This window comes from Fistularia commersonii, chromosome 2 (genome assembly GCF_037954325.1).
Source record: "Fistularia commersonii isolate RoL2024-O1a breed Wild chromosome 2, RoL_Fcom_v1.0, whole genome shotgun sequence".
Classification (NCBI taxonomy): Eukaryota; Metazoa; Chordata; class Actinopteri; order Syngnathiformes; family Fistulariidae; genus Fistularia; species Fistularia commersonii.
In genome coordinates, this window is record NC_141285.1 from 22404684 (window position 1) to 22431745 (window position 27062).

The 27062-nt window shown below is 45.6% G+C and overlaps 2 protein-coding genes across 2 annotated transcripts; one reads left to right on the top strand and one right to left on the bottom strand.

Moving 5' to 3' along the window:
• On the top strand, positions 1-8478 carry LOC147236739 (cytochrome P450 3A30-like). Its single transcript, XM_086173370.1, has 13 exons — positions 1-109; positions 749-842; positions 1066-1118; positions 1419-1518; positions 2176-2289; positions 2967-3052; positions 3152-3294; positions 3456-3586; positions 4451-4535; positions 4635-4795; positions 4874-5100; positions 6989-7151; positions 7232-8478. The coding sequence occupies exons 1-13, from the start codon at positions 39-41 to the stop codon at positions 7307-7309; spliced, it is 1506 nt and encodes a 501-aa protein (XP_086029496.1). The 5' UTR covers positions 1-38; the 3' UTR covers positions 7310-8478.
• Positions 7231-26948, bottom strand: LOC147236740 (deubiquitinase DESI2). Its single transcript, XM_086173402.1, has 5 exons — positions 26404-26948; positions 17028-17100; positions 16784-16877; positions 14219-14360; positions 7231-11698 (listed from the first exon to the last, which is right to left on the bottom strand). The coding sequence occupies exons 1-5, from the start codon at positions 26449-26451 to the stop codon at positions 11432-11434; spliced, it is 624 nt and encodes a 207-aa protein (XP_086029528.1). The 5' UTR covers positions 26452-26948; the 3' UTR covers positions 7231-11431.
• Positions 26949-27062: the final 114 nt, after the last annotated feature.

The following is a 27062-nucleotide window of genomic DNA, read 5'->3' on the forward strand; positions in this document are numbered from 1 at the left end:
TCCGCATTCTAGTTTCATTGTTGTGTACAACTTCTGTGATGATGGAGTTCCCTCTCTTCTCAGCCTCGACCTGGACTCTGCTGGCTCTTTTTCTCGCCTTGTTACTATTGTGAGCAACTTTAATTCAATCATTTTTTTCTTCACTTTTTAATTCTCAAGGGAAGTTACTTGACTTGGTGTCTCTCCTCAAAGAAGATCCTCCTCTGGTGTTTTACCTGCTGGGGTTTTTGGAGGTCTAACTCAAAAGGAGATTATGTGAATGTGTGTGTGTGTGTTGTTTTACAAAGCTACGAATTCTGGGGACTCACCTGAGTTCAGGTCATTGTGTATTTCTGGTTTGATCAAGATGGCCTCCTTGACTCCTATAGAAACCTCTGTTGCCCTCAACATGGCCTCTCACCTACTTTCGGGTGCAGCTCAGACCTGTTGGTCTCCAGTTGGTGGTTCAATTCGCGGCTCCTCGCTAAAGTTCGAGGGCAAGAAAGACACCGAGCCTGCTGTTGGTCCAAATACCCTGGTCGGGACCTTCTATGGCCACTCGGCCGCCATCGGCCTGCAAATGGTTGAATGCAAGCAAGTGTAAAACGGGTATAAGTGGAAACCGTTTACCTGCTCATGTCAGTCGCCCAAATTCATACCCTCGTTCCCCAGACAGGACGGCACGCAAATAAACATCACAAACCCTGTCTTAGATCGGATCGGGTTATTTTGCTGTTATTAAATGGGCCGTTACATCTTGTTGGTGCAGGTATGGCATTTGGCCGTTCAGGTCTCTGAAGAAGCTGGGAATTCCTGGCCCAAGACCCTTGCCGTTTGTCGGGACGATGCTCAACTACAGAAAGGTAAGGCAAGGATTCAAAGTGTTCATTTTCACATGCATAAAATAAATATATTAGTGCGAGAGGATTTTATGGCTACTGAGATTTGAGTGGAGCTGAGGACTTTATCATCGATCTTGAAAGCCTAGCCCGCTTGGCGCAACACTTGTGAGGTTATTAACCACCACTGCGACTTTACATTTAACATTTAATGATCATAATGCATTTCTCTTGAAATTCTAATTAGGGGCTAGCTGCTTTCGACCATGAGTGCCAAACCAAGTACGGAGACGTCTGGGGGTGAGTTACTCTGTAAAACATCTCAAACATCGGTTAAAAGTCATTCGCGTTTACATGAACAACATGAGCTATTCAGAAATTAATTCTATTATCATTATATTATAGATTTCTCATCAGGGATGTTGAATTTTTTTTGTGTACATTCAAAAATAAATACATGGTATTAAAAGTTATGGAAAATGCAGCTGAGAAAATTAAAATGTGCCCCTTTCACATGCCTTAAAAGATAAGGATAAAACCATTTCCGCGACAACAAATAAAAGTTATGTAAAAGTGCAAGGTTTGCGTTTTTGCCTGCAGGCTGTATGACGCAAGGTCTCCGATAATCATGGTGTCAGACCCGGACATTATCAAGACCGTGTTCCTGAAGGAGTGCTACTCTACCTTCACCAACCGAAGGGTAGGTCACCCCATGCTCTGAAAAGCTCTGAGTGAGATTGCAAAACAATGAAAATTCCTGTCCGACAAGGTCGGTGAGGGGGGGATTTTTTGAAATTAGCAAATACTCGGCCGGTTACTTTGCAGCCGGTTCCAACGCAGAGGTCAGCCAACGCTATATCCTGACTTTTGGACTCACGCTCAGGAGTTCACAATTCCAACATGGATAAAACATCCAAGATTAAAATCAGCTTTTTCCGTCATTAATTCCAGGCGAAAAATAGCCTGGACCTCAGCAACCAGTATCTTTTTGGGGCTCAAATCCTGAAATAAAACCCTTTTTTTCAACCAGGTATTGAATAGTGGGTGCAAAAGAGATAGATTTATCCCAATAGAATCGCAGGATATCTGTGCTTGGACACAGGGAACCCTGGGATTTGGCGTTGGAGAAAAGCACAACTGCATTTAACACCAGGTTGAAAGGATAAAAGTGCTGCTGGAAAGTATTGAAAGCCTGACATTATAGCATTTTGACACATTGATAAAGATGGAAATAAACACCGCTGCGCTTTGATTTATGAACTCATTAATTTGATGTTAATCTTAATTCGTCGGCATAAAGTCAGCGATGTATGCGCTCTGAATGATGGAGTTTTCCTCCCGCCGCCGATGTGAGCAGGACTCGTTGGTGTTTGGACCGCTCGCCGACGCGGTCACGGCGGTTAAGGACGAAAGGTGGAAACGAATCCGAAACTCCATGTCCCCGTGCTTCACCAGCGGAAAACTAAAACAGGTCGGTGTCGTCAGGTAGTATTCCTCGGCATGCTGAGCGTCTTTTTTGCACCAGGGAACAGTTTAATGTATGAAAATGTTTCCACGGACCGGATAGAGGCGCGGAGATTCAAATAATAAACATTTTTGTCAGTACAGTTTATCTGAATACAACAATTACACTCTAAATTAGGCAATTACAATAATTTCACACTCTACTATCGATCCACCATAATGTAATAATTCATTAGCGAGCCGTTCACTACAACTAATGCACAGTAGGTGCGATGAATCTGTAACTTAGGTAGGAATCTTGATATTGTCTTTTAAATGCAGCTTTCTTTATGTCAGCATTCCGCGTCTCTTCTCTTTGTTTGCTCGTTTCCTCCCGAAAAAGCTTTGTTTCTGGCCTTTTTTTTTTTCCAAGTAGTAGCCGATGTCAGAAATGGCGCAACAGAGTTAAGGCGGAAACAGTCATTTATCCAAATAAGATCCGATGGCGACATAACTCTTAATTTGTACCAAGAAAGATTTTCTTCGTGGGCCGGTACCAAACGATCCACAGACCGGTACCGATCCGTGAGCCGGGGGTTGGGGACCCCTACTTTACAGAGTTTAGTGTTCCTCTGCTGCGTACTTGCCTGCCGGAAGCGTTGCGTTGCCTTCTAATCGTCACTTAAATTCTCCTTTCTTTGGAAGGTCTTTCCTCTTATCAGCCGCTACGCGGATCGTCTTGTCAAAAGTCTCGCCCGAAGGAACTTGGAGGAATCCGTGGACGTCAAACAGTACGTTGGCCAATCACCGCACAAACGCGTTCGGGGAAGACTCACTGCCGGGAACCTTTTCCTAACCGAACCTCCACCCTCTCATCTTCTCCGCTGCAGAATCATAGGGATGTACAGTATGGATGTTGTGACCAGCACCTCCTTCAGCGTGGAGACAGACTCCATCAACAATCCGGACGACCCTCTTTTCCTTCACCTCAAGAACATCATGAACTTCAGATTCTTTCCGATATTCATATTTAGTACGTATATCTAACTGGGCTTGGACACCCACAGAGGGGCCTTTCTGCGTGGAGCCTCCATGTTCTGCGTCGGGTTCCTCCCGCAGTCCAAACGCATAAACCTTTCATTCCGTCGATCGAGTAAACATGTTAGGAAATTCAAACAATCTGGTTTCTTCCAGTGGTTTTACCCTTCACCCTCCATCTGCTGAAGCTGCTGAAACTGGACGATCGCCTCATGAACAAACGCAGCATGGATTTTTTCTACGACATCCTGAAGAAACTAAAAGACCAACATCAAGAGGAGATATCTGTAAGCAGTTCCTTCGGACACTCAGATATTCTTTTTTGAAACTGTAGTCTCACTTTACTTTGTCGGTGTGGGGCTATTTCTTTAACATTCGCATTTCTACAACAATGATTTTGCAGGCAGGTAGAATTAATGTCTTTGGATTTAGCGATGAGTCCAGACACTTTGGAGCTAACTTGCGGAGCTTTCTCGCACATCTTGGTGGTTTTCTTCGACACCGCCGCCTATTTTTCTGTCTGTCTACGCGGATGGACAAAATAGTGCGTGATCTTCTCTTGAAGTGAAAGGTTTTTAGTTTGGATGTGGCCTTTAAGTTTGCTTGGAACAACAGCACTGTTGGACAGCTTTTTCCCCGCACACCAGGCATCACGGAGTCGGAGTCGGTTCCCCAGTAAAAGTGAATCCAAGTACAATTTAACTTTCACTGTGTTGTCTTGAGCTCACCTTTTTCACTTTCCTCTGACCACTAGTCATACTCGGGTAATGGTTGTATGTCTTTATCTGATGAACTAGTGAGCTGATCAACAATTATTAGCGCTAGCGATGTTATCCTCATCTTTGATTGGCCTAAAATGTGACTAACAAAGAACTGAAACGACAACTTTATCCCATCGCCTTAAAAACAGAGTGTCCACAATGGTGGTCGGTGAAACTCGATGGAGGCGATAAATTAAAGGATCTTCATGAGCGTTTGAGACATTAGCTTTGTGCTTTCAGTCTTAATGCTAAGCTAGCTTGATTTAGCTGTGGTATCAGTCTTCGGTCAGTCTTGCCTAGTTTCTAATCTGCAACCACGGCATTAAAATCTTGCGTTCAAAGAAACCCATCGCTGGCGTTTTGGAATGATTCGTTTGTGTCGCGCTCCAGGATCGTCCCGACTTCCTGCACGTGTTGATCCAGAACGAGGTTTCCGAATCGGAGGTAAAGAACGAGCACGAGCAGCCGAGCAGAGGTATGTCGGCGCTGGCGAGACCTGCTAGCATCCCTGCTAGCTTTGAAACCATTCGGTGTCTTTTTTTTTTATAAATCTCAACCCTCCTCTCCGTTGTAGGCATGACCGAGCATGAGATCTTATCGCAAGCCTTTATTTTCATCTTTGGTGGCTTGGAGACGACCAGCACCACCCTCACATACGTCTTTTATAACCTGGCCACCAACCCGGACGCCATGAAGACCCTGCAGGAGGAAATCGACGCGCATGTACCGAAAAACGTGAGGCGTTCCCCCCGTCCGATCGCTCTTTTTCCCAAAATGACAAATAGTCACGTGTTTGTTCACCTTTCGCCGAAGGCTCCCATTTCCTACGAGACTCTGACGGGTCTCCAGTACTTGGACCAGGTCCTGTGCGAGTCGCAGCGCGTCTATCCCACCGCGCCTCGGCTGGAGAGGATGTGTAAGAAGACGGTGGAGATACATGGCATCACCATCCCCGAAGGGACGCTGGTGGGGGTTCCGGTGACGACCCTGCACAAGGACCCTCGCTTCTGGACATCCCCGGAGCTCTTCAGGCCGGAGAGGTACCTCGACATTCTGTGGGTTGGGCCTCATGCGAACGCCGGCCGCTTAGCATTTGGGAAGTGATGCGTCAGGACTTCTACTCCATTACACTTTAATGACGACGCGTTCACTTCCTGACACGGGCATTCCGGATTACGTTTGATTGATGAGCGCACAATAAAACCCCATCATGGGCGTATAAATCTCCTCGTCTTTAAGCTATATAACACTGCTCAAAAAAATAAAGGGAACACTTAAAAAACACATCCTAGATCTAAATGAATGAAATATTCTTATGAAATACTTTGCTCTTTACACAGTTGAATGTGCTGACAACAAAATCACACAAAAATGATCAATGGAAATCAATTGTATCAACCCATGGAGGTCTGGATAAGAATCGCACTCAAAATTAAAGTGTAAAAACAAACTCCAGGCTGATCCAACTTTGATGTAATGTCCTTAAAACAAGTCAAAATGAATCTGTGTTGCTTCCTGAGTGGACACTATGATTTCACAGAAGTGTGATTGACTTGGAGTTACATTGTGTTGTTCAAGTGTTCCCTTTATTTTTTTGAGCAGTATATTTAGCGCCTTTGCTTGTAGCTTCTAAACCCTATAGAAGACCATCAGGGCTCCTGCAAGCGCTCCTCAAGTTCTCCATGAACTCTTTATACAGGAGGGGTGCCCACACTTTTTCAGCATGCCAGCGACTTATAAAATGACCAAAAATGCAAAACATATATTTACAAATATATTGAGGATACCTTATATGTACAATGTAAGTTGATGCAAGCCAACCTGGTAGCTGCTCAGCCTCAAGCACACTTCGAAATGTTCATCTGTCACGGTGGAACAGTACTTGAACTTCTGTCCGGACACCTGGAATTTTAATTCCTTCACCTTTCTCTTTCTCAGGTCGCTTTTTCGGCAGGAAGTCCGTGTCGGATTTTCCATGAACGGTCGGCAAATGCCGCTCCCCTTTCCCCTTCTTCGGTATTGTAATGGTAGACCGGCAGATGAGGCGAACGCTCTTCGAAGAGGTCATCGTGTCTTCTCACTTGGTTCAGCTCCCCCACTCATTTTATACCCTTTCTTGTATCTAAGAGAACAAAAACAGAGGGCTAAAAATTGGAGCTTACTCGCTTACTAACTTGTTAATTTTGCTGCACTTCGCGCTGTTGTTTGTACATGCCTAGTGAACTCAGTGTCAGAAAACATCACATGTCGTCTGCTTTTGAGGTCCAGTATGTTTGGTTTTACCAGTTTTACGGATGGTGGGAGAGCATCGGGGATTACCTCTAAGCACCTTCTTGTCCGCTACATGATGGACAGCCTCACAGATGAGGTTAGACGAGGATCTCTGTCGACAATCATGTTTGCAGATGATGTTGTGATGTGTTGAGAGCGGCGAACACCTGGAGCAACATCTAGAGGTGTGACCCGGAAAGGAGAGGAGTGAAGGGTAGCTGGAGGAAGACAAGAATACATGTGTGAATGAGATGGACCTGAGTGGAGTGGTGGAGCTACAGGGAGTGGAGATAAAGAAGGTGGACACTGAGGAGAAGACTGGACGTAGCGAGGATGAAGATGTGGAGTGAGGAGGATGGAAAGGATCAGGAAGGAGTTCATCAGAGGGACAGCACGTTGTAGATGTTCTGGAGATAAACTAAGACTGAGGTGGTTTGGACATGGACAAAGGAGGCATGGTGAAGATCTGGAAAGACAAGGAAGTTGGATGGTGGGACGGGAGAGGGTTAGATGGAGGCAGGTGATTGGCTGTGGCCCAGCAGCTCAAAGGACAAGAACTTGTCCGGGTGCTTTTTAGTATTTTGCATTCTGAACCTGCCTTCTGCTTTTCATCCTCCGTTTGATATTTTATTCATTGGTTAACGTGTGTGTGTTTAGGTTCAGTAAATCCAGCGGGGAGGAGGTGAACCCGTACGCCTACATGCCCTTCGGCCTCGGCCCTCGGAACTGCGTCGGAATGCGCTTCGCCATCCTCGTCATGAAGATGATAGTTGTACGTCTGCTGCAGAGCTATACTCTGGAAACATGCCGGGACACTGTGGTGAGACCACACACACACACACACACACACACACACACACACACACACAATCTCATTGCTCTTTCCTTGTCATCCTCCAGATCCCATTGAAAATCAGCTGGAAGTCCTTGCCAGAGAAGCCAGTGAAGCTAAAGTTAGTCTCCAGGGAGCAGCAGTAGCCTGATGTCTGCTGAAGACAGATGACTCTTTTTTTTTTTTCCACGTCACTCCTGATTATCAAAGATGCTTCCTCAACCATTTCAACAACATATTATGGGATTTGTTTTGAGTTACGGCTGGCAACTGAAGCTTCAGCAGCTTTTCAAACCGGAGCTCCAAGAAGGTGCCTTGCATGTCATTGTTGGAGATTCATCTCCACCTAGTGGCGACCCAGATCCACACACACACACATACACACACACACACACACACACACACACACACACACGTGCGCCATTTCCTGTCCTTTCAGCTGCTGCCTCCAGGGGTCACCACAGCCAATCACCTGCCTCCATCTAACCTTCACAACCATCTCATTTCCCGGCCTCTCCCCCTGCATCTCTTCCTCCAGAACCTCCAACCTCAGCATCCTTCCTCCCAGATCTTGACCACCCCTCCTCTGTCCACATACGAACCATCTCAGCTCGACTTCATCTCCAGATTATCCATCCTCCCCACAGAGAACCTCAACATCTCCATCGCTGCTAAGGACAATTGTTGACCCACTTGAAGATGGATGGGGTTCCACATCTCCAATCTAGCTTTGTGTTGAGTGAGACGTTCTTGCCGACAACATATAACAACTTGCATTCACACAGTTGGAAGATTAAAGATCTCCAGTGGACCTACTACATGTTTTTGGACTGTGGAAGGAACCCCATACAAAAAAAAAAAACCCCAACCAGGGACCTTCTGGTGTGAGGAGGAAGCCCCAACCCCTGCCAAACTATGAACCGTCAAAGTAGTAATCAAATGAGTCGAAAGAACAGTTTGGTTCTGAAAATTCTGCGTTTAATTCCTTTCACGGCAAACCAGAACATGGACGGTCTGAAGACAACCAGCTCCCTGGGACGTTCACTGGAGGGGATGTTGAGACAGATCAGCCACCTCCCTCCCATCCGACCAAACACGTGAAAGGCTGAGGTTTCCCCCGCCGACATTCGTAGCTCAACAAAGAGACCCTCGTGACACTGACCATTTCCACGGTAATGAAGTTACCGCCCACAAAGTACGTGTGACATTCGTTTGCACGAGAAAGGCGAGCTTGGCGACGCCAGGGCCTCGGATGGGATCCGGCCTGATTCAGAAGCGCAAAAAAAAAAAAAAAATTAAAAAAATTATATAAAAATGGAGATTGTTCATCACTGAAGTTTTAATTGTTTGAAGTTGTTTTTAATTTCAAGTAGAATCAACCTCATCGGACAAAAACATGCGTCGCCATTCGAAGCTGCGACGGCTCCTCAGGTAACAGTACAAATGAAGCCAGCAGAGGACACACACACACACACACACACACACACACACACAAAAACTCAGTGCACTTTTTTTTCATTCATTTTTCCAAAGTATTCATTAAAGGAACTTTAAAAGTCTCTGAAAAAATGAAGAGTCTGCTGGTTTCTTGTTTTACAGTGTCTTTGATTAACATTGCTTCAGCTTTATTTGTGATGGAGGAAAAAAAAAAACAAAAGGGGCTTTTCGGCAAACTGATCAAAAGATCTTTTCTGTGCGAAGATAAGAAAGAAAAAATCTCTTCGAAACACTGTGACATTTGTTAACACTAGCTGGAGTAGGTGTTGGTACATTTGGGGAAATCAGGGCCCAGTCAGCAGCCTGCAATACAAGATGTTAAGTAATAGCGCAAACACACACACATACGCACACACGCGCACACACTCACACACACCCGCGGAGCAAACAGGGCACACAACACATACAAGCTGTAAACGTAAGCGTTTTCTTTTCTTTTTTTAATCAAAGACAGGAGAAGTATAAAAGTTGAAAAGCTCCGTGGAGTGACCTCTGCATTAGAAAAAAAAAAGCAACAAACAGAACGTGGGATAAAAAGCTCTTAAGGTTTTTATTACAAAAAAAAACAAACAAACAAAAAAAAAAAACGTTTTTCGGGGTCCTGAGTTTATCCAACACAAACAGAAAAACAGACAAAAAAAACGCCAAAGTCCCACCAACATTGTAGAAATACAGCAAAAGCGTAAACAGGGTTTCTCTGAAAGGAGACATGTTGCCGACATGTTTCCTGCTCGTGGTCAGGGATTCGGCGGCAAGAGCTGCGTGTCCGTGTGTTTGCGACACATCTGTGGCTGGTGTTTGAGAGAACGTACACACGAGGCAGCAGGTTCTTGTAACGCAGAGGGGGGTTAAAAGTGCACCTACTGGGGGGCCGGAGAGGATTCCTGGTTGGACGACCGGACACAGACGTGACTGGCGTGTGGTGGAGCTGGCAGCTCTAGCACCTTCGCCTCGAGGAGGAAAGGGAGGGAGGGACGTGAGCTCTCTCGGCTTCCTCGCATTTCAGAGGAACAACTGACCCGGAGAGGAAAGCTCAGCGGTCAGCCGCTCGCCCTTGCGCTGAGGAAAACATTGTTTTGGTCTCAGGAAAATGGCAGGAAGCAGCGCCGCGGCTTCCCCTCTCTCGCCAAGCTGAACCCCGCTTATATATATATGGCTTAGTTGGGGGGTTAGGAAATAAACTGACTCTTCATGATGAAGAGCAGTTCATTTATCACCATTTAAACTGTAGGTCGGACGACATTTTATTTTACTCCTTGTCTGATTTCAGGTAAATCCCATTCGATGTCAGCGTTGGATTTTAGGTTCTAAGAAGGAGTTGGGGAGGGAGCAAGAGGACGCTCCTTCCCCAGGTGAATGCAGACGTGCAGGAAAACGTTCACGCAGCTCGGCGCTAACGCACCAATGTGACCAGAGCTCAGCACGCACTGCTTCACGCTAACGCGCGGACTAGACGAGGTAAGGCGAGGTGTGGCGGCGCCAGGTACCTCCATCCAAGGCACCGCGGCAGTTGCTACTAAGAAAGAAGTTGCCGTCATTCAAACCAAGAAACCGACGGTTCTTCGTGACGAGGACTTATCCCGTCTTCCTTCGACCTGTCGCCCCCTATGCCATTTCTAGCGCCGACACACAGGCCTCACGTGTCCCGACATCAAGCCGCTGATGACGAGGACTTAAGGTTGCCTGGGATTCGACCCCTACGCTGTCCGTTGAAATGTTTTCTCAGTCGTCTTTATCGGGCACGGATTACGGCGTCCAGCTGCCATCTGTGTTTGCCTCCCCGGGCCCCGGAGACGTCGGCGGCAGGGCCGCGCCGTCGGGATTATTTTAACCTAAAGTGACATCGCGCTCCTTCGACCCAAAGGCCTTCTGGACCGAAGAGGGGAAAAACAAATAAGGGCTCTTAATAGCAGGGGGTCAAAGCTCTAGAGCCCGACTGATACCGTCAGATATATTTTCTATCGCTTTTTTATGGATCTAAAATGTATACACTACTGTTTTACCGCTTGTATTGGGGTGTATTCTTTCCCACGTTGAAAAGATGTTGCCTCCAATTCCAGCCATTTTTGATTTAGATGGTGTTTAAATATCAACTGCCTCGCTGACTGGGGGGGGTTTAATTTAATTGGCGTATCGGGGGAAACCAGCATCAGTCAGGCTCTGAAGAGTCTCGGTTTCTAAATCAAAATGTAAATTTTCATTGACCTGGAGGAAGAAAAACTAAACAGACAAAACTGAACAGCAGAATGTACCTTCTGCCTGGATTCCAGCCGCGATCAGAACCTAGAACCTTCCGTTCATTCGTTCTTCTCCAGATGTTTCGTCGACAAATGGCAAACTACGGCTGCCAAGTGTTAAAACCACCACGTGCCTCGAGCGTCTGGCAATGCCATGAACTGATAAATCCACCTTAAAGACTAGCATCATTTGTTGTTTCCTCCCCCCCTAAAAAAGGAAGAAAGAAAGGGGGGGATACCAATGGGACCACGGACGTTCCTGCTTCCTATCAGCCTTTCAGGACTGAAATCTGAAATCATGCTGCTGCTGTGGAACATCTCCTCTGACCGGTTCCACCGTGAAGACGTGGGGAGTAGCACCATTCACCATCCGAGCGCTGGTGAAATCCGAATGTCGGCCGCCGGCCTGGCCCCGAGCCTCGCTCACAGACAGTCTGACGCGACACGTGACCGGACCCGTCGGCCGCGGCGGCCTCCGGAGTCACCCGGCCGTCTCTGCGAAGCACAGTCCAGCCCGCGGACTCCCGGCAGCTTCTACCGGCGGGGCTGGTGGCGGGAGTGACGCGGCACTGAGGAGGGGCTTGAAGAGGAGGAAGGCGAGCAAGGGGACATGGAGGCGGTGGCGGCGGCGTCCTCGGCCTCTTCCAGGTCCCCCGCGCCGTGGAGCTCCTGGCTGACGCTGGACTGCAGGGCGGCCGGGGTCAGCCACTCTTTGGGCAGGCAGCTCTGGAGGAACGGCACGCAGGAACTGAAGTAGGCCAGGCGGTTGACCCAGCGAGGAATCTCCCTGCCGCACAGGATCTAGTGGAGGGTGGGACGTGAGGAAGAGTCTCCGTCAGTTGGTTCGAAATAACCGCTGGTGTGTAAACTCATGGACGGCAGGGGGAAAAGAAGTGACGAGCTAAAAGTAAGAGAATTAGCATATGATTTGCAAATCAGCCGGAATAAACGGCTATTTCAGCTTTTAGTGACTCGGACGTTCTTTAAATCCGGCGGTGAAATATGCAACTGTGACTGAAAAATAAACAGGACATTTTTAGAAATGTACAAAACAGTGAGCTTCGAGTCCGTCAGCTGACTTTCCTTGTGACCCCTGACAAAAATAAGAGCCTGGGCCGGCAGCAGCTAAAGCGAGAAAAGAAGCATTTTTCTCCCCCCTTCAAACACACGCTTATATCAAGATCATTTCGGGGCTATTCAAGGAAAAGAACATTCGCAGTCATACATGTCATACGACATACAGCCGCCCAAACTCTTGGAGGGAAAGTCCCGACGGGGAATATCGACAAACCATGAGGATCAGGAGAAAATTTTTTTTTTTTTTTTTAAAAGATGAAAAAACAGTCTGCTTCTCTGCAGCCGACCCCAGGTCACCTCTCGTTGTCAACGACGAGTTCAAATGGCCTTAGAGAGCTTCTTGGTGAGCGAATGCAAAGCTTCCCCAGGAGGAGTCCAGGTACCTCTGCTCTGCAGCTAACAGTCTCAACTACAACTGCTTGCCCTACAGCGGCGCAGACATCCTGCCAGGTCTTTATGATGAGATAACGGCTGCCCTAATGGACATTTTCCAACTGTGAACACATTGCCATGTGGCTCATTTACCCGCCGTGCAGCCGTTAGCAGTTGCTAATTCTCCCTGCGGGCAGCATTCGAGAACCACGCAGGTTTTGAATTCCTCTGAAATCCCCTTCGTTATTTCCTTTACCGCGAACCCCTACAATCACGCTAATTGCCGGATAGCGATCTATTTCTGCGATGAGGTGTGCAAGCTGGGAGCAGCGCCGACTTCTTTCCCGCTCTTCTTGAACTCAGTAACCTGCGTTAATGAGGTTACAGTAAACAACGCGAGTTCCCACAGCACTCCCGCCATGTGTTTGCCTCGATATGGATTGCGGGCAACTTTTTGATGCCGACTGAGACACTTTTTTGCTATCCCAGAACGTGATAGTAAGCGCATGAGTAAATGAGCACATGAATTAGCATGCTAACATGAAGCCACATAACACTGTACTTAAACAGAACTAGTGATAGCAAACATTAGCCTTTTGTGTTGGCTGCACCTCCAGTTTCATGTGTCTCTGCGAGTATGTAACACCTAGCAGCATCTAGCAGCCCAGGAGGCTCCAAACAGCTGGAGAAGGAGGGAGGTCCTACTGCTTTAATTCTAATATTATATGAGGGCATGGCTTCTTGGAACAGCTGTAACAGTCACTCCCTCATTTCCGATCGTCCGCTCGCTACCGGTAAAAAGGGAGACAGCAAAGTTTACTGTGTGTGTGTGTGTGTGTGTGTGTGTGTGCGTATGTGTGTGTGCGCGCCAGCTGGCTCGGCATGTCTAGGCTTGTATCAGTGTCCCCTAATCCCCATCTCTGTGTTGGATGTAAGTGTAAGACTCCCCTGCTCATTAGTCACACAAGGATAAGCCGATTTGAAACTAAACCGACGCCGCTCTGGTTCAAGTGCTCACACTCCGAGTCAAGATGACGGGCGTTTTACTCGAACCGTGTTCGTCCGTGCCCCGGTCCAGATTTTTAGTTTCAGTTTAAAAACCCTTATGTGCACTTGTCTCCATTTGCATGACTAACCACTAGTCTGTGCCCCCGTTCATCTGCAGCCAGACCCCTTCCTGCCCGTCACACACACAACAGCATCTCTGCAGAAGAGACACCAAACCTCACAGACGGTGCCGCTATCACAGGAGTGTGTGTTCAAACAGATTACAAAGAGGAGTTCGATGAGTCCTGTCACGTCTCTTCATTCTACATTAGATAAAGGAAAGTTACAACCCAGCGGTTTTACTTTCCGTGACGAATAAGCAATTTCTGTTCTTGTATTTGTCACCATGGTGGCAAAGAACAGCTACTCTTGGCCGAGGCCGTGACCCAGTCACTCACTCACTCACACTCACACACACACACATGATAAACTTTGCTGTCTCCCTTTTTACCGGTAGCGAGAGGCCGATCAGAAATAAGGGAGTGACGGTTACAGCTGTTCCAAGAAGCCATGCCCTCATATTATCAACTGATGCCTTAAGGCCATCAGGATAGAGTCCATTAAATGACTATTTTGGGACCAAAAAAAATTGAATCACCGGCCGTTTGGGGTTTGATCACCAAACAGAAAAGCCGAGCGAAGAACAATAATATCGCCTTGCTTTTTTAAAGGTGTTTCCACTTTGTCGAGACGACAGCTTGCAAGAGTTGAAACTTTTAACATTCAGAATCCTGGTAAAATAGTCGAGTCGTTGCGCGGTGAAGGGAAATGCGCTTTAACTGTAATTCCCACCGGGCGACTAAAGATGAGGGCGCATGCACCAACCTCCGACAGCGCCGAGGAGAAGTGGTTGCAATTCTTGTGCATGAGGTGATAGGCGTTGCCCTTGTACTCCTTTCCCATTTCCTCCACAATCCGCTCCACATCCTCCTCCGTGAAGTCCGTGCTGCCCAGAACTATGGCTTCTCTGCAGAAGGTTGGGGGAGGGAGAGAAAAAGGCGTGTTCTCAGAAAATTTGATCATGTAAAACCACCAAGGATCATTTCAGGGTGTATTTTTGGTTACTTTTTTCTTTTGTTTCAGCAAATTTCACCAAACACCAAACTCCTGTCTAGCTGTCATGCTTGAAAGAGCAAATCAAAATGTTTCTCCGTTATCGCCTTGCACTTGTACAAGGCCGCATTCTTGTTTTGCAAGGCTGCACAGGACAGAAACCAGAGCGGTGAATTCCACTAGCCGTCCAAATGAAACTGGTTAAAAAAAATACAAACAGTGCAATTATATGAAATACATGGCAGAACAACTAAACATTGATCTTAAGTGGATAAAGAGATAAAGAGATTAATTCTTCCTATACAGATGCTACGATAGTAAGACTTTGTGGGTTTTCGGAGCGCAAATAGAACAAGGTGTATCTGCTTCTATGCATCGGTTCACCAAGCACATGTTTAAGAATCAAACTGATTTAAGGTTAAGGAAAAGGTTGTCAATTTGCAAATGTAAAATGCTCTGGACAATACACAGACATTTTGTCCAAGATCATTTATATCTTTGGCCAAGTGCTGTTTGCATGGAGACGGTAGGAGAGTGTGTGTGTGTGTGTCAGAGTCTGCCGAAGGGCAGATCAACTAGAGCAGAAATAATGCACAGAAGCAGAATAGCTGTGTGTAGACGGACCCACACACACACACACACAAACACACACGTCAGGCTTATTATGGGAATCCATGAGCTTTCTGACTTCCATGCCACAACAGCCTGACTGGGCTGCAGCGGTCAAACTCAGCCTCAACGTGAGGGAAAGCATCTTGCGGGGGTTGCTCAAACTTTTTCTCCAAGCAAATCAGATCCAGTGCCATTGTTGCGTTCCTTGAATCCCATTAATTTTGAATGCCTTTCGGAATTTTAAATGCACCCTCTCTCCCTCATTTGTTTTGATGCTGGATTGACAAACTATTGAAATATAGCCTTCTGATAGATTTGAGCGGTTATAAATCTGACATATAGCTGCCCTACATTATATTAGCACCCTGGTAAACAATTTTCTGATTCTTTATGTGCATGCATGCATGACTTTTGCGGCACGACGTGTTTGCTTTTTTTTTTTTTTTTTTTTGCAACATCTACTTCAGTTCCACCCTTGGGTGAATCCGAGTCAGCTGCCACCGACCATGCGGGCGGTGTGAAAATTATAAACACCCCACCGGAGTCCTCTGATTATCTGTGTCCTCCAGAAGTAAATGGCCCTCCTCATTACAGGAAGATACTGGCCCGCTGAGGCCAGGGATCACCGTCGTGAGTGGTGAAGAACCTGGAGATTGGACGATGCACTGGCGTGTTAGTTATGCAGCTGGACTTTGGTTGCAGATGTTTGAAGACATTCTGCGGACAAAGCAGTGTTTAGGGTTGGATGACTAGAAGGGGAGCTCCAGGTATTCATCCTCTGCAGGGCGGTCGGCATTTACTTGAAGCACCTCTGGCTGTTATGACACCAGTTACTAAAGTTATGCTTCAGTTTACAGTCAGCAAAGCCAAATAAGAATAAGGGCTATTTTTATACATTTTTTTGCTCTTTATAAAGAGTACATTTTTCTTATTTAAAAACATAATAAAACCAGGGGGCTGGAACAGATTAATTGCGTTTCAATTCATTTTAATGGGGGAATTTAATTTGATATACGAGCAAAAGCTACAGAGCAAATTGCACCCATATGTCAAGGTATTACCGAATGACGTTTAAGAACCCGGCATGAAAAACCGAACGTAGCCAATCTCGGTGGCAGAGTCAGCAGGGAAGCTGCATGTGGTGAATCAGGCGTCCTGATTGTATTGATGGTTTTTGACACCTCAGATCTCCACTGGGGGGCTTCCAAAACAAAGCTGAATACTGCTGGGCTTAGTTAGCGGAGTGCTTTAGGCATCAGTTCGCAGCTTACTCTAAACGGCCCGTCGCCTCCGCCTCACTCTTGGAAGTACGCAGAGAATAAATGTGGATGTTAAATCTTAGAATCAGCTTCAGAATGATTTGCAAATCCACTTAATTTATTCACATTCAACTCCTAATGCCTTTATGCCGGAGGCCTCCGTTTGAAGCTTGCACTTTGGTGCACGTTTAATTCCCTTTTATGGGGAGGCTTTAAAAATAAAAAACACACTACATGTTGAGTTGGAATTCGTTGAACTTGCTCTTAACTATACTCGATGGAAGTACTGCTATCGGAAAAATATTGAGGAACTTGAGGAAGATGCTTGGGTGACAGGAAAATCATTTCTAAAACTGAAGTGTTTTGGATTTCAGACTTTCCTTTAGTGGCTGCCAGCGTTACCTCACATGCAAAACATCTTCAAGTTTGCCCGCTCATACAAAATACCTGAATGTACAATACTTACTTGAACTTAAAGGTCTCGCCGAGCTCGGTTGCGTCACCCGGCGTGATCTCAAAGATCCCTGAGAATGGGTACGGATGTCCGCCGTAGGCAAACTCTTGACGGGGGTAAAACAACACACGTCAGTTGAAGTTGGTGTTATTTGAATAGATGTTCACAAAACCAGTCAACCAGCATTGGAAAACCAATTTTAGTCAGTTGTGTAAAAATAACGGTTTCATTGTGGGTGTTGCAGGCGGAGCCTTACCTCTGCCATAGATCTCGATCCCTGAGTGAAAGACTCCGATACCCAGAGAGCTGGTGAACTCGTTGATCCAATACTGAGGGGAGAGGAAAAGAAAAAATGTGGCATAATAAGAGAGGTTTTTTGATTACGTCTAATCATCAGAAGGAACGTGAAAGTGTCGTCATTGATAATTTGAGGTTACTTCAAGCAGCCTAACAAATATCATTAATTCATTCATTATCAATTCGGCTAGTCCTGTACTCAGGGTCGCTGGAGGCTATCCCATTGGGCGAGAGGCAGAGTTCACCCTGGATCAATCGCAGGGACACATATAGAGATGCAACCATTTAGTCTCTCATTTACACGTCCGGACAATTTGGGGCACCAATGAACCTCCTGTTTTTGGACTGTGGAAGGAAACCGGAGAACCTGGAGGAGAACATGGAGACTCCACAAAGAAAGTGTCAGGGTTGAACCAGGGACCTTCTTGCTGCAACCACTGTGCCAACTGGCCGACAAATTTGGAATAAAAAACAAATAAAACACAACTGATGGGATGGTGCGTGTGAGTCCGCCTCACGTGTTGCCTCCCGTCCAAACTATACAGAGCTACATTTGAAACCTTTTGGAGGGCATTTGTTTCATGGGCATGGTCGAGATAATTTACCTTCATGCTGATGTTTTACAACGCTATTTAACAACATTTCCCAGCCCATAGCTGTTGAACATGCTGAAGTCACAACTGGGTATAAAACTGGCTCCATAAAAGATGAATACAACATCCATTTTCAATGCTGCTTTATTAATGTTGCTGCTTGGCTGAAAACTGATGAGTCACATTTTAATGCGTTTGACTTATAAAATGCCTCCATTGTTAATCAAAGACAGTGTTTAAAGAAGCGCGCGCCATTTATTAATGGAGTGGCTGAGTTGTTTTACCGCCCCGGAAGCCTTCGTTGAGATGTTTTCATTTCGTTATTATGGAATACTTCAAGAGAATCGATCAAGCACACACGTGTTGGATTAAACTCGGCTGCTTATTGTTCAATGACGGACAGCGTTCAAACCCTATGCGCGCTTAAAAAAAGACAACCCCCTTACAAATAGAGGCCCACGCTAAATCGATAATTGATCCTGGGAGCAGTGATCTCCCACATTATCTTCCTCTCTCTTCACTTCTGTGAGTCTAACATCTGCAGCTCAGGCTGGGCTGTTGCTAGGCAGGAAACATTTTACATTTACACTTCACAACAAAGGAGTTTTCTGTCAAACCATATGCAAATCGGAAAAGCCAAACTTGAAAAAAAAAAAAAAAAAGAGCATTAAATGTAGACCATATTGACTCATGCAACTCTGGCAACCCACGCTATCCAAAATTTTGCTTCGTGCTGGAATTTGGAATGAGCCCATGAAGTCTGTTTCCAACCCAAGAGTACCAAAAATATAAACGGAGGAAATGGTTCATGCAAACAATAAAAAATGTTTTAAATACAGGCAGGGACACCGGAACGGTTGGATCTTCACCCGCATCAAATTTGCATCGCAAAACATATTTATAGTCTGATAACCTCAGCAAGCTATTTACTGCCTCAAACTTCCCGTCTAGGGTTATGTAAATAAAGCACATTACCCAGTGCTGGAGAATCTTCATCGGCCATCTCATTCCAGATTGCGAAAAAAAACAGTTCAAACACAAAGTGGGGGGCAAAGGTCAATGAAGATGCCGAATGGGCTGCAGGCTCTTTGTGTTTTGCTACGGACAGGCCAGCGAATGAGCAGAGACAAAAAATGTCCTCTCGTTTCCACAAGCGTGGTGTTTTTCGCAACACACGATTTCTTGGACAGCTGCAGACAAAGCGTCGTATTAGCCGATAATAACGGTGTATTTAGATCGTTGTTTCTGCCTGGAGGGAAGTGTCGCCTTTCCGACTGAAATAGAAACAAGAAGGTCAGTAGTAAAGTGTTAGATAACGGGGTCAAGTGAGATCATCGTTCCCAGTAAATTCTGAACACAAATAAAACAAGCAGGATTACGGTGTTTCCTCACAAGTTTTGGACAGCAGTGGTTTTGTTACCGATCTGCAGATCATAAAATATGGCTAGTAATACTCTCCTCTGTTGCCCAATGCTTTCAAAAGGAATTTCATTAGTAAAATCAAATCGCTGACAAGGCCAACTATTCATACAACTATCCATCTTTCCGTTCACAGTTTGAACAATTTAGGGTCTACAATGAACATACTGCATATTTTTGCATTGTAGGAGGAAACTGGAGAACCGAAGAACTTTGGAGATTCCACAAAGGCATGGTTGAATCCAACCCGAGGCTTTCTGCACCACCATGCCATCCCAGTTATCTATCACATTTTTTAAAAATTTGTTAACGCCCTTCACTCTGAACGCCACAAAACACAACGAGAGCTCGTTTTAGTCTCTTTTAACAGCGGGGCTTCTCGTATTTCTGCCTGAGGCCGTAATACCAACGTGAAACTAACTATTTTATTTATTTATTCATGGCTGACAAGATGTGACGTCCTGTCACTCTCGGGAAACAGAGCTGACGTTCTCGCAGAACAGCCACGGCCACCAGCTGCGGGTCAAAACGCAAGCTGGGTCTGTCTCCCTTTCAGTGTCAAGATGTCCTTATTGCACATCTGTACATTGAAAAAAAAGTGATTTTTGTGACTAGATAAATACACAACGCTTAACTGGAGTTAGTGCTTAGTTTGATTGTGACGATAATGGTGTGTGTTTAAAATTGCCTGAGTGTGATCTTGTGTTTTATCATATTCTATCCAAAAATACCCACAGCATATTTTTTAATTCAGATGGATTGATCATCTTTTCTACTTCCAATCAATCATTCTTTACATTAATACCTCTCAAATTAAATGCAGAGCACTGATAATCTATAAAATTCCAGCCTCTCTGAGGCACGCCAATATATAAATTCGAATAATGAAAGCAGCATCACAAACTTGACTTGTTACTTTATCTTTTGGCAGCCCCTTCATTGCCCTTCTCATTAAATTCCGAGGCGATAATGTAGGGGAACCAATAAATTACGCCCCGCCCTCCTACAAGTGGGCGGTTTGCATAATACATGAGGGAAACACAACATGGACGGCCTCATTTCTGCCTGAGAGAAAGATGGTCCCCGGTTCCTTCAATTTCTTCCACACGTGTGAAAGAGAGATTAAATCTGGATATGTCGCCCTGTAATGGACTGGCGCCAAGTCGAGGGTGAACTCATTCTCCCACCCAATGACCGCTGTGTAGAACCAGCAGGAGCGAACGAAACGACATGAAAAGTCGCACTGGACTTTAGCATCAAAAGAAATGAAAATTCTTGCAAGTCACGAAAGTAATATACATTGTGCCTGAAATGGACTCGCGTATGCGAAACAAATCCGGCATGCCAGTGTGTCGTGCGCCGCTGTGCATTAACGTGACATCATAGCAAGCTAAAGGAGTCCCACCAGTCAGACGGTGATGACCTCACCATGCTGCTCAGATACTGACCACTGACAAGTTAACAATCCATTCAATGATGCCTCACAAGAGAGGGTGCGTTATTGATGCAGTGCCTCAACTTTGTGAGATTGATGTTAGTTTTTTTTGAAACACATCAGGCGGAAATTATTGGTCACATGCCTCAATGAAGAGTATTCGTATAGCAAAGTTCATAAAGCGAGGAAGCACGATTCTTGACTGATTCGCTCAAGTGTGACGGACTAAAGTCGACACTCACTTCTTGCGATTGTGGCTTCCAGTGTTTGGCAAAACAGATTGTGGGGATAAAATATTTCTTAAACCCTCATAATGTGATCAACTTAGATAATATAGCATTAGATCTTATTCATAGATGGAAGATCCATTACTTTGAGACGAAATACTATCAAACTCCAGGTGTGTAACTGCGCACAGAAATCTGCTGTGAGTTTAGTGTGTCTTCCACACAGCAGTCTCAAAAAAGGTGCTACACTACCTCAGTCTGGGTGGTTCTCAGTCGAGCACAGTGTCTGTTCAGAAAAGCAACTGTGCTGCTTTGTGTACAAAATACAAAAATGCCAGTCGCGTGTTTTTCTTTTACTTTTCTTTTGGTTTCTTTGTTTCATTAACTGGTTTTAAACCTGCACTGACTCAATTAATCTAAAATTAAATTTAACAGTTCGCTCTCGCCAGGGAAGCAACTTTAATATGTCAGGCTTCGGCCACTGTGGCTGAAGGCTGGGTCTGAGTTTACAGCAAAAAAAAAAGAGAGAGAGAGAGAAACCAGAAGGAATGCCATTACTGAAATCTTCTGTGGTTGTGTAGCCATTTATGTCAACAAAACTCTCGGCTGCTGAGTCTGTTGCTGAGCTTGGAAAACCAAAACATTTTCTTGACTGTTTAATCCAACCCAAAACATAATAAATCTGTGGATAAACAGGGCTTAATGGAGGATCAGGTGCTAAGCTCCGCAACTCCAATAACGGGGAAACGGTGCTTTATTTGCAAGACACTGCTTTGGCAAGAGAATCCCAAAATGTCACAAGTGACTTTCTACGAAAACCACAATTAAAAATGGGAGCGGATTTTGCCCTTGCAATAGGACTAAATGCTTTTGAGCGTCACTTTGACACCAAACTAATACAGCAGCTGCCTTTAGCCAAGGCTTCAATGCTGGATGCAACGACCCCTTGCCGATGTATCCTGGCCTCGGCTATTCTCAGTCCATACTGTTCTTAGTACACAAATAGGATACTGCACATTTAGACCACCAACATGGTTGAGTGCAGAAATCATGAGAGGCTAGTTACTTCAGGCATGAGGATGGTAACTTTGTAATACCTCAAATCCAAACGGCAAAGCTTCCTTAATTCCAACAAAATACTTTTCTAATTGTTAACCAGACATAAACTTTGGTAGACTTCCCCCTTGGGTTGAATTTAGTAGAACAAAATTGGGGTGGGTGGGGGTCGTAACATGCCTCCAGCTACGCAATGAATTCCTGATTCTAAAATCAAAGCGCGGAAGCTAAGCATACGAGCGTACGCAAGAATTGCAGCACATTTCTCTTGAAAGAAAAATGACACCGGTTTCCAAATATCATACCATCTTAAATTACCAAATGTGCATGTTTGAGTCGCTGGTATAAAGAGCAGGCGAAGGTTACAAAAGACATTTGTACAATAAAAGCAATAGCTCCAAAATTATCAATCCTTTGGGGTAATGTAATAAATATCAAGGCATGGTGGTTTAAACAACAACTTCACAAATTTAGATATATGCTTCCTCGTCCTGATGTGTGAGTATCACTATCAGGTATATATGGCCATAAAAGAAGACAAAGCTGCTTAGTCCAACGAAAAGCTTGGAAACCAATTTTCTGCATCTCAGAAAAGCAGATGCATGTAGACTAATGTCAGTGTTGACACCCGGAAACACAAAAAGTGCCCCAATCTGCGTATAGATCTACACCGGCACAGGAAGCCATAAGCTGCACGGCACGCTGAGGCAGCCTCCTGACTCATCCCGCCCTCGTCACCAGTCGCCTTACAAAGCAGGAGTCAGGAAGGCGCAGCAGCTCCGTGTTTCTCGCTGCTCCACGGAGGATTTTACACGAGCGAGACACGGCAGCCAACGGTGAACGCGACAGCGCACAACCTGGCTTAGGCGGCGTGTTGCCGGCGGTCTGGCAGGAGGGCAGGTGAAGATAATGCTGTCTCATTAGAGATGCCGACTAAAGCACTCAGAGCAAGACAGGAAATCCACTTAGGAGGCGGGTGCAGGGCGGCGGGGGGAGGGCCTGAGGAAGAAGAGAGGGTGAGGGGCGGCTGGACGCCGGTCGGCACGGCGGTGCCTGAAAGTCACATGACACTATTGATCCTCAGATGGAAAACGAGAATCAGCCTTTTTGGGCTTGAGCACGAGTCTTACTCAAGGGGAGGAAGGTGAGCGCAAATTGCCCAAATGGCACCCTGCTTCCCCTTGGTCCCCTTCCCCTAAAGATAGCCGTGAGGAACTTGCAGTAAGCGTCGCAACCAATCTTGACCTCTGGTATTGTATCTCGACGGCTTCCTCGTCAAGCAAGCCGCTCAACACAATACAAAAGAACCTACTGCATCACGGAGACAAAGGGCCCGCCCACAGAAGACCGTGGAGAAGCAGAGAAGTCAGTACATTCCAGACGCGATAAGGTTTTACATGTCTGAGCAACATAGGGATATAGTTTAGTCTTGTATTTGTGAAGGACAAACCAACAAAGATATTGGTGCTGTGTTCACACAGAACAAGGCAAAATATCACCTTGCAGCTGCATGACAGCAGAAGTAGTTGAGCTGACAAGGAGAAACTGCCAACCGCAAGTGGACAGGCATCTGGAATGCATTGCTCAACTGTCAAAAAATATTAACTGTTAAGTAATAATATGATGGATATGTTCATTGTTCTTCACAGAATCAGGCGTGGTTATCTCAGGGATTGTAAGCTGCATTTCTACCTTCATGACTGGACCAAACCGCCTTATCTGTGATAAAAAGTGTACTTTCCCTTTTTAAGTCCCCTTTGTTTTGTACAGAGGAGAAGAATCGTGACTGAAACAAGATTGTAGACTGCAGAGAAAAGTCCTGTCGATCTTCTCCTCTGACTTTCATTTACAAAGCAAACAAGTCTATTTCCCGATATGCCAAGCTTCTCCTTGAAGCCTGTCTGATGAAGAGACAGCGAGGACCTTTCTGTCCGTCCGTCTCACAACAAACAGCCGGGGTCGATCTATAAACTCAATCAGCCACAATGTGACTCAACTAGTGAGGGAGTAAATGAGGGGGGGGCCGCGAAGCAATTCATGAGAGGATAGGGAAATGTCACGGTGGACGGTTGGTGTATGTCAAATCAGAAAAAACAACCCTCTCAAAAAAAGTTTTTTTCCCCCCTGTTTACTGCTTCACCAACCAACCAAGCTTTTCCCATCAATCCACTAATAAGTCAGCTCACTGTTTGCACGAACTGAGCCTTCCCTCAACTCCTCTGCAACAAGAATATTATCATGACGTCTCAAAACAAAAACAGTGAAAACCATGTTGGGATTGTTGTATTGTCTCCTGTGTAGTTTATAACAAACGATGGTGGTGTAGCAGGGCGGCTGAATTAAGAATGAAATTATTTCACAAAAGTACCTTGGAATTGCACGATAATAGGTAAAAGCATTCTCTAAAGCATATGGTTACTTTGAATATTCATTCTGTCATAATTTACTGCTTATCCTGCACTCAGGGTCACAGGGATGCTGATGCCAATCACTGGGCGAGAGGCGGGTTCACCCTGGACCGCTCGCCCGTCGATCACAGGACCACATCTGGAGAGATACGACCATTCACTCTCTTTGGACAATTTAGGGTCTCCAGTAAACCTACTACATGTTTGTGGAATGGGTGAGGAAACCCCTGGCAGACATAGGGAGACTCCACACAGCACGCCCCCGTCAGATTTTTTTTTCTGTGATCAGGCTAGCTTATTTGGTTTGTTTTGGTTAATTGCTGTAAATTTCTTGCACAAGATGTGGAGACCATAAATGGAGGAAGGTTTAATGCTCCTGATGACAGCCTTCAGTTTCAGTAGAACCACCACGGGATGTATGGTGAGCCTGTGCGTGCACTAGCTGTGCCGAAGACCACGCATCCCAACCCCCACGTGAACACCGGCGAGACAGAGAGAGAGAGAGAAAGAGAGAGAAAAGCTCTTCGGCCTTTACGGAGAGGAAAACTAATGTGGACGGGTGAAACAGCGAGAGGAAGTGAAAGGGGGAGGAGGGGAAGAGGAGAGGTGAAAGGCAGAAGAGGTAGAGAAGGAGAGCGAGGGTATAATGGTGAGTAATGTGAAGGAAGAGGGGGAAAATAAGGATACCGACAAAGAAGTGGCAATATGTCTCCCCACGCACCCCCCACGCACACACACATTGTATTACTTTGTGTTACTAAGCATGTTTGTGCAGGTTCTTGGGAGTGTTTAATGACTCAGTAGCTGTCAATGTTCATCCATTGTAAGAGCCTCTGATGTGTTGATTCAGAGCGCAGTGACATAACGGGAGCGAACGGAGGGGGGACGCTGCGGCAATAAATCTGGATACAACCGAGTCAACTGTGTGTGGAGAAGCCTGAAGAGTGGCCCCGCATCATCGAAACCATCCACTATCGGGGGAGGGAAAGGAAAATGAGACAGTTACAGTGCAATGAGGGATAAAAACATAGCAGCCTATAGAAGCTGATCAAAATAATTACATTGCCCCCCCCCCCAAAAAAAAATCTGGATTAAATTACCTTCATATCATAAAATAATGGGACATGAGTGAAGAAAATAGCCTTGAAAAGTATGTAAAAATGTGGTTTGAACTTTCTAGATCATGTATCACATGATTCTATTTCTTTAAACGTTGCAATTAAATAAAGTGGAATAAAACAAGTGTTGTTTTGAACATTGTGTCTCAGACACAAGCACAAATTACAGCAGATATTCTGACGTCTATAAGCATCTAAATCAATAAAAAGGCGGCTTGTGACTGTTGGGATAATCACCCCCCCTCGGCCAGCAGACCAATTCATGCTCAGCCTTCGAGCACAAACTTTTAATGGGCGACCGTTATCATTCAATAAATCATCAATGGGTCCATTTGTGGCCCCCTCCCGCTGACTCACCCCCTGCACCGTGACTCAAAGTCACCCTCAGCCAACGTCAGTCACAAAGGAGGCAGGTCCGGGTTCGAGTGTGCTCGCAGTTAACAGGCGAGCACAACAGGCTGCTATGCTGATGACCGCCGGTTTCCCTGTTTGGAGCTCACAGGGATGTGAAACACTTATTTTAAAATGAACCCTCAGGCAGGTTTGCTGGGAATTGAACCTGTGGCTCCCTAGATCACATTAGGCTCTCAGAGGCTTGTGTTTTAGCTATAGTAACATAGTATGTGTGTGTGTGTGTGTGTGTGTGTGTGTACACAGATGTGGGAAAAGAACCAGCAGCCCTTGAAAAAGGTGAAAAATAAGTGATACTCTCAGGGGTGTAGAAAGGATTATTAGTGAATTGCTTTATCTTTACATTTGGAAATTCATAAAAAGACAAATTGGGTACGGATACATTCTGTTAATGTCCATATTTTGATTTAAAAAAAAAAAAGTTAAAATGTATAATGTGGGAAAAAAACAACAGAATAAGAGAAGCTCGGTGTATTAATAAAAAACAGTTTGGATGATGATTTGTAAAAAAAAATAAAATAAATAATAATAATAAATAAATAGAATTGTAGTATTTCCCCAGTTTCCCTTTCACTCACACGAGATGACTGGGGACGGTGACGCTGGACCGAGGCGGTATTATCATTAATTATCATAATTTCTTATTTTGATTCATATTTTCTACTCACCATATCGTATACGTTGAGGATGATCGGCTCGTTTGCCATCACTGGCATCAGGTTTTCTCCCCACCACGTCCCTTCTTCTCCGCGGGTCCCCCTCCGTGCACCTCCTCCCGAGGTCCACTACTCTCGCCTTCCAGAAGAAAATATGAATAATAGTCCTTCCTTTTCTCGTCACTTTCACGACAGATGTTCAGCCCTGGAGTGTGAGTCGTGGGGGGCGGGAGGACATCCAGCATCTGTCGGGTCTTTGTCCGAAGCCCCGCCGGGCACCGCCGGCTCGTCGGAAGCCGCGGCTTGCTAGCCCCGCTTCGGCTACTCGGGAGTCGGGAGGCTCGCCACCTCACGGCGGGGAAATATATCTTCTCGGAGGCGAGTCAGCGTTCGAAAAGCTCAAATTCATTTTTTTTCGCTCCCTCCCCCGCCGGACAAGCTGTTCAGTTTAATGACAAAAATGGCGACATAATAAAATGTAATTTCCGCAAAATTTTTGCTAACTCCCGTCTTGCTAGCTAGCGAACGGGTTGGCTGGCAGGCAGGAGTCGACCGCTGGGGAGAATTGGACAGCGAGTGCAAGCGAGCGATGAACTCACACTCCATTAATTAACCTGGGCGCGCTAAGAATTCTGGGAGTTGTAGTTCTTTTTATCCTGCCTGCATGTGCG

Bases quoted from the DNA above. Each gene is read 5' to 3' on its own strand.
- LOC147236739 (XM_086173370.1), top strand. From the start codon at position 39: ATGATGGAGTTCCCTCTCTTCTCAGCCTCGACCTGGACTCTGCTGGCT. The intron at 1,519-2,175 runs GTAGGTCACCCC...CGATGTGAGCAG, and splicing joins CTACCTTCACCAACCGAAGG to GACTCGTTGGTGTTTGGACC. The intron at 2,290-2,966 runs GTCGGTGTCGTC...TTTCTTTGGAAG, and splicing joins CCAGCGGAAAACTAAAACAG to GTCTTTCCTCTTATCAGCCG.
- LOC147236740 (XM_086173402.1), bottom strand. From the start codon at position 26,451: ATGCCAGTGATGGCAAACGAGCCGATCATCCTCAACGTATACGATATG. The intron at 17,101-26,403 runs GTGAGTAGAAAA...CTCTCCCCTCAG, and splicing joins TCCTCAACGTATACGATATG to TATTGGATCAACGAGTTCAC. The intron at 14,361-16,783 runs GTAAGTATTGTA...AACCTTCTGCAG, and splicing joins GGCGAGACCTTTAAGTTCAA to AGAAGCCATAGTTCTGGGCA.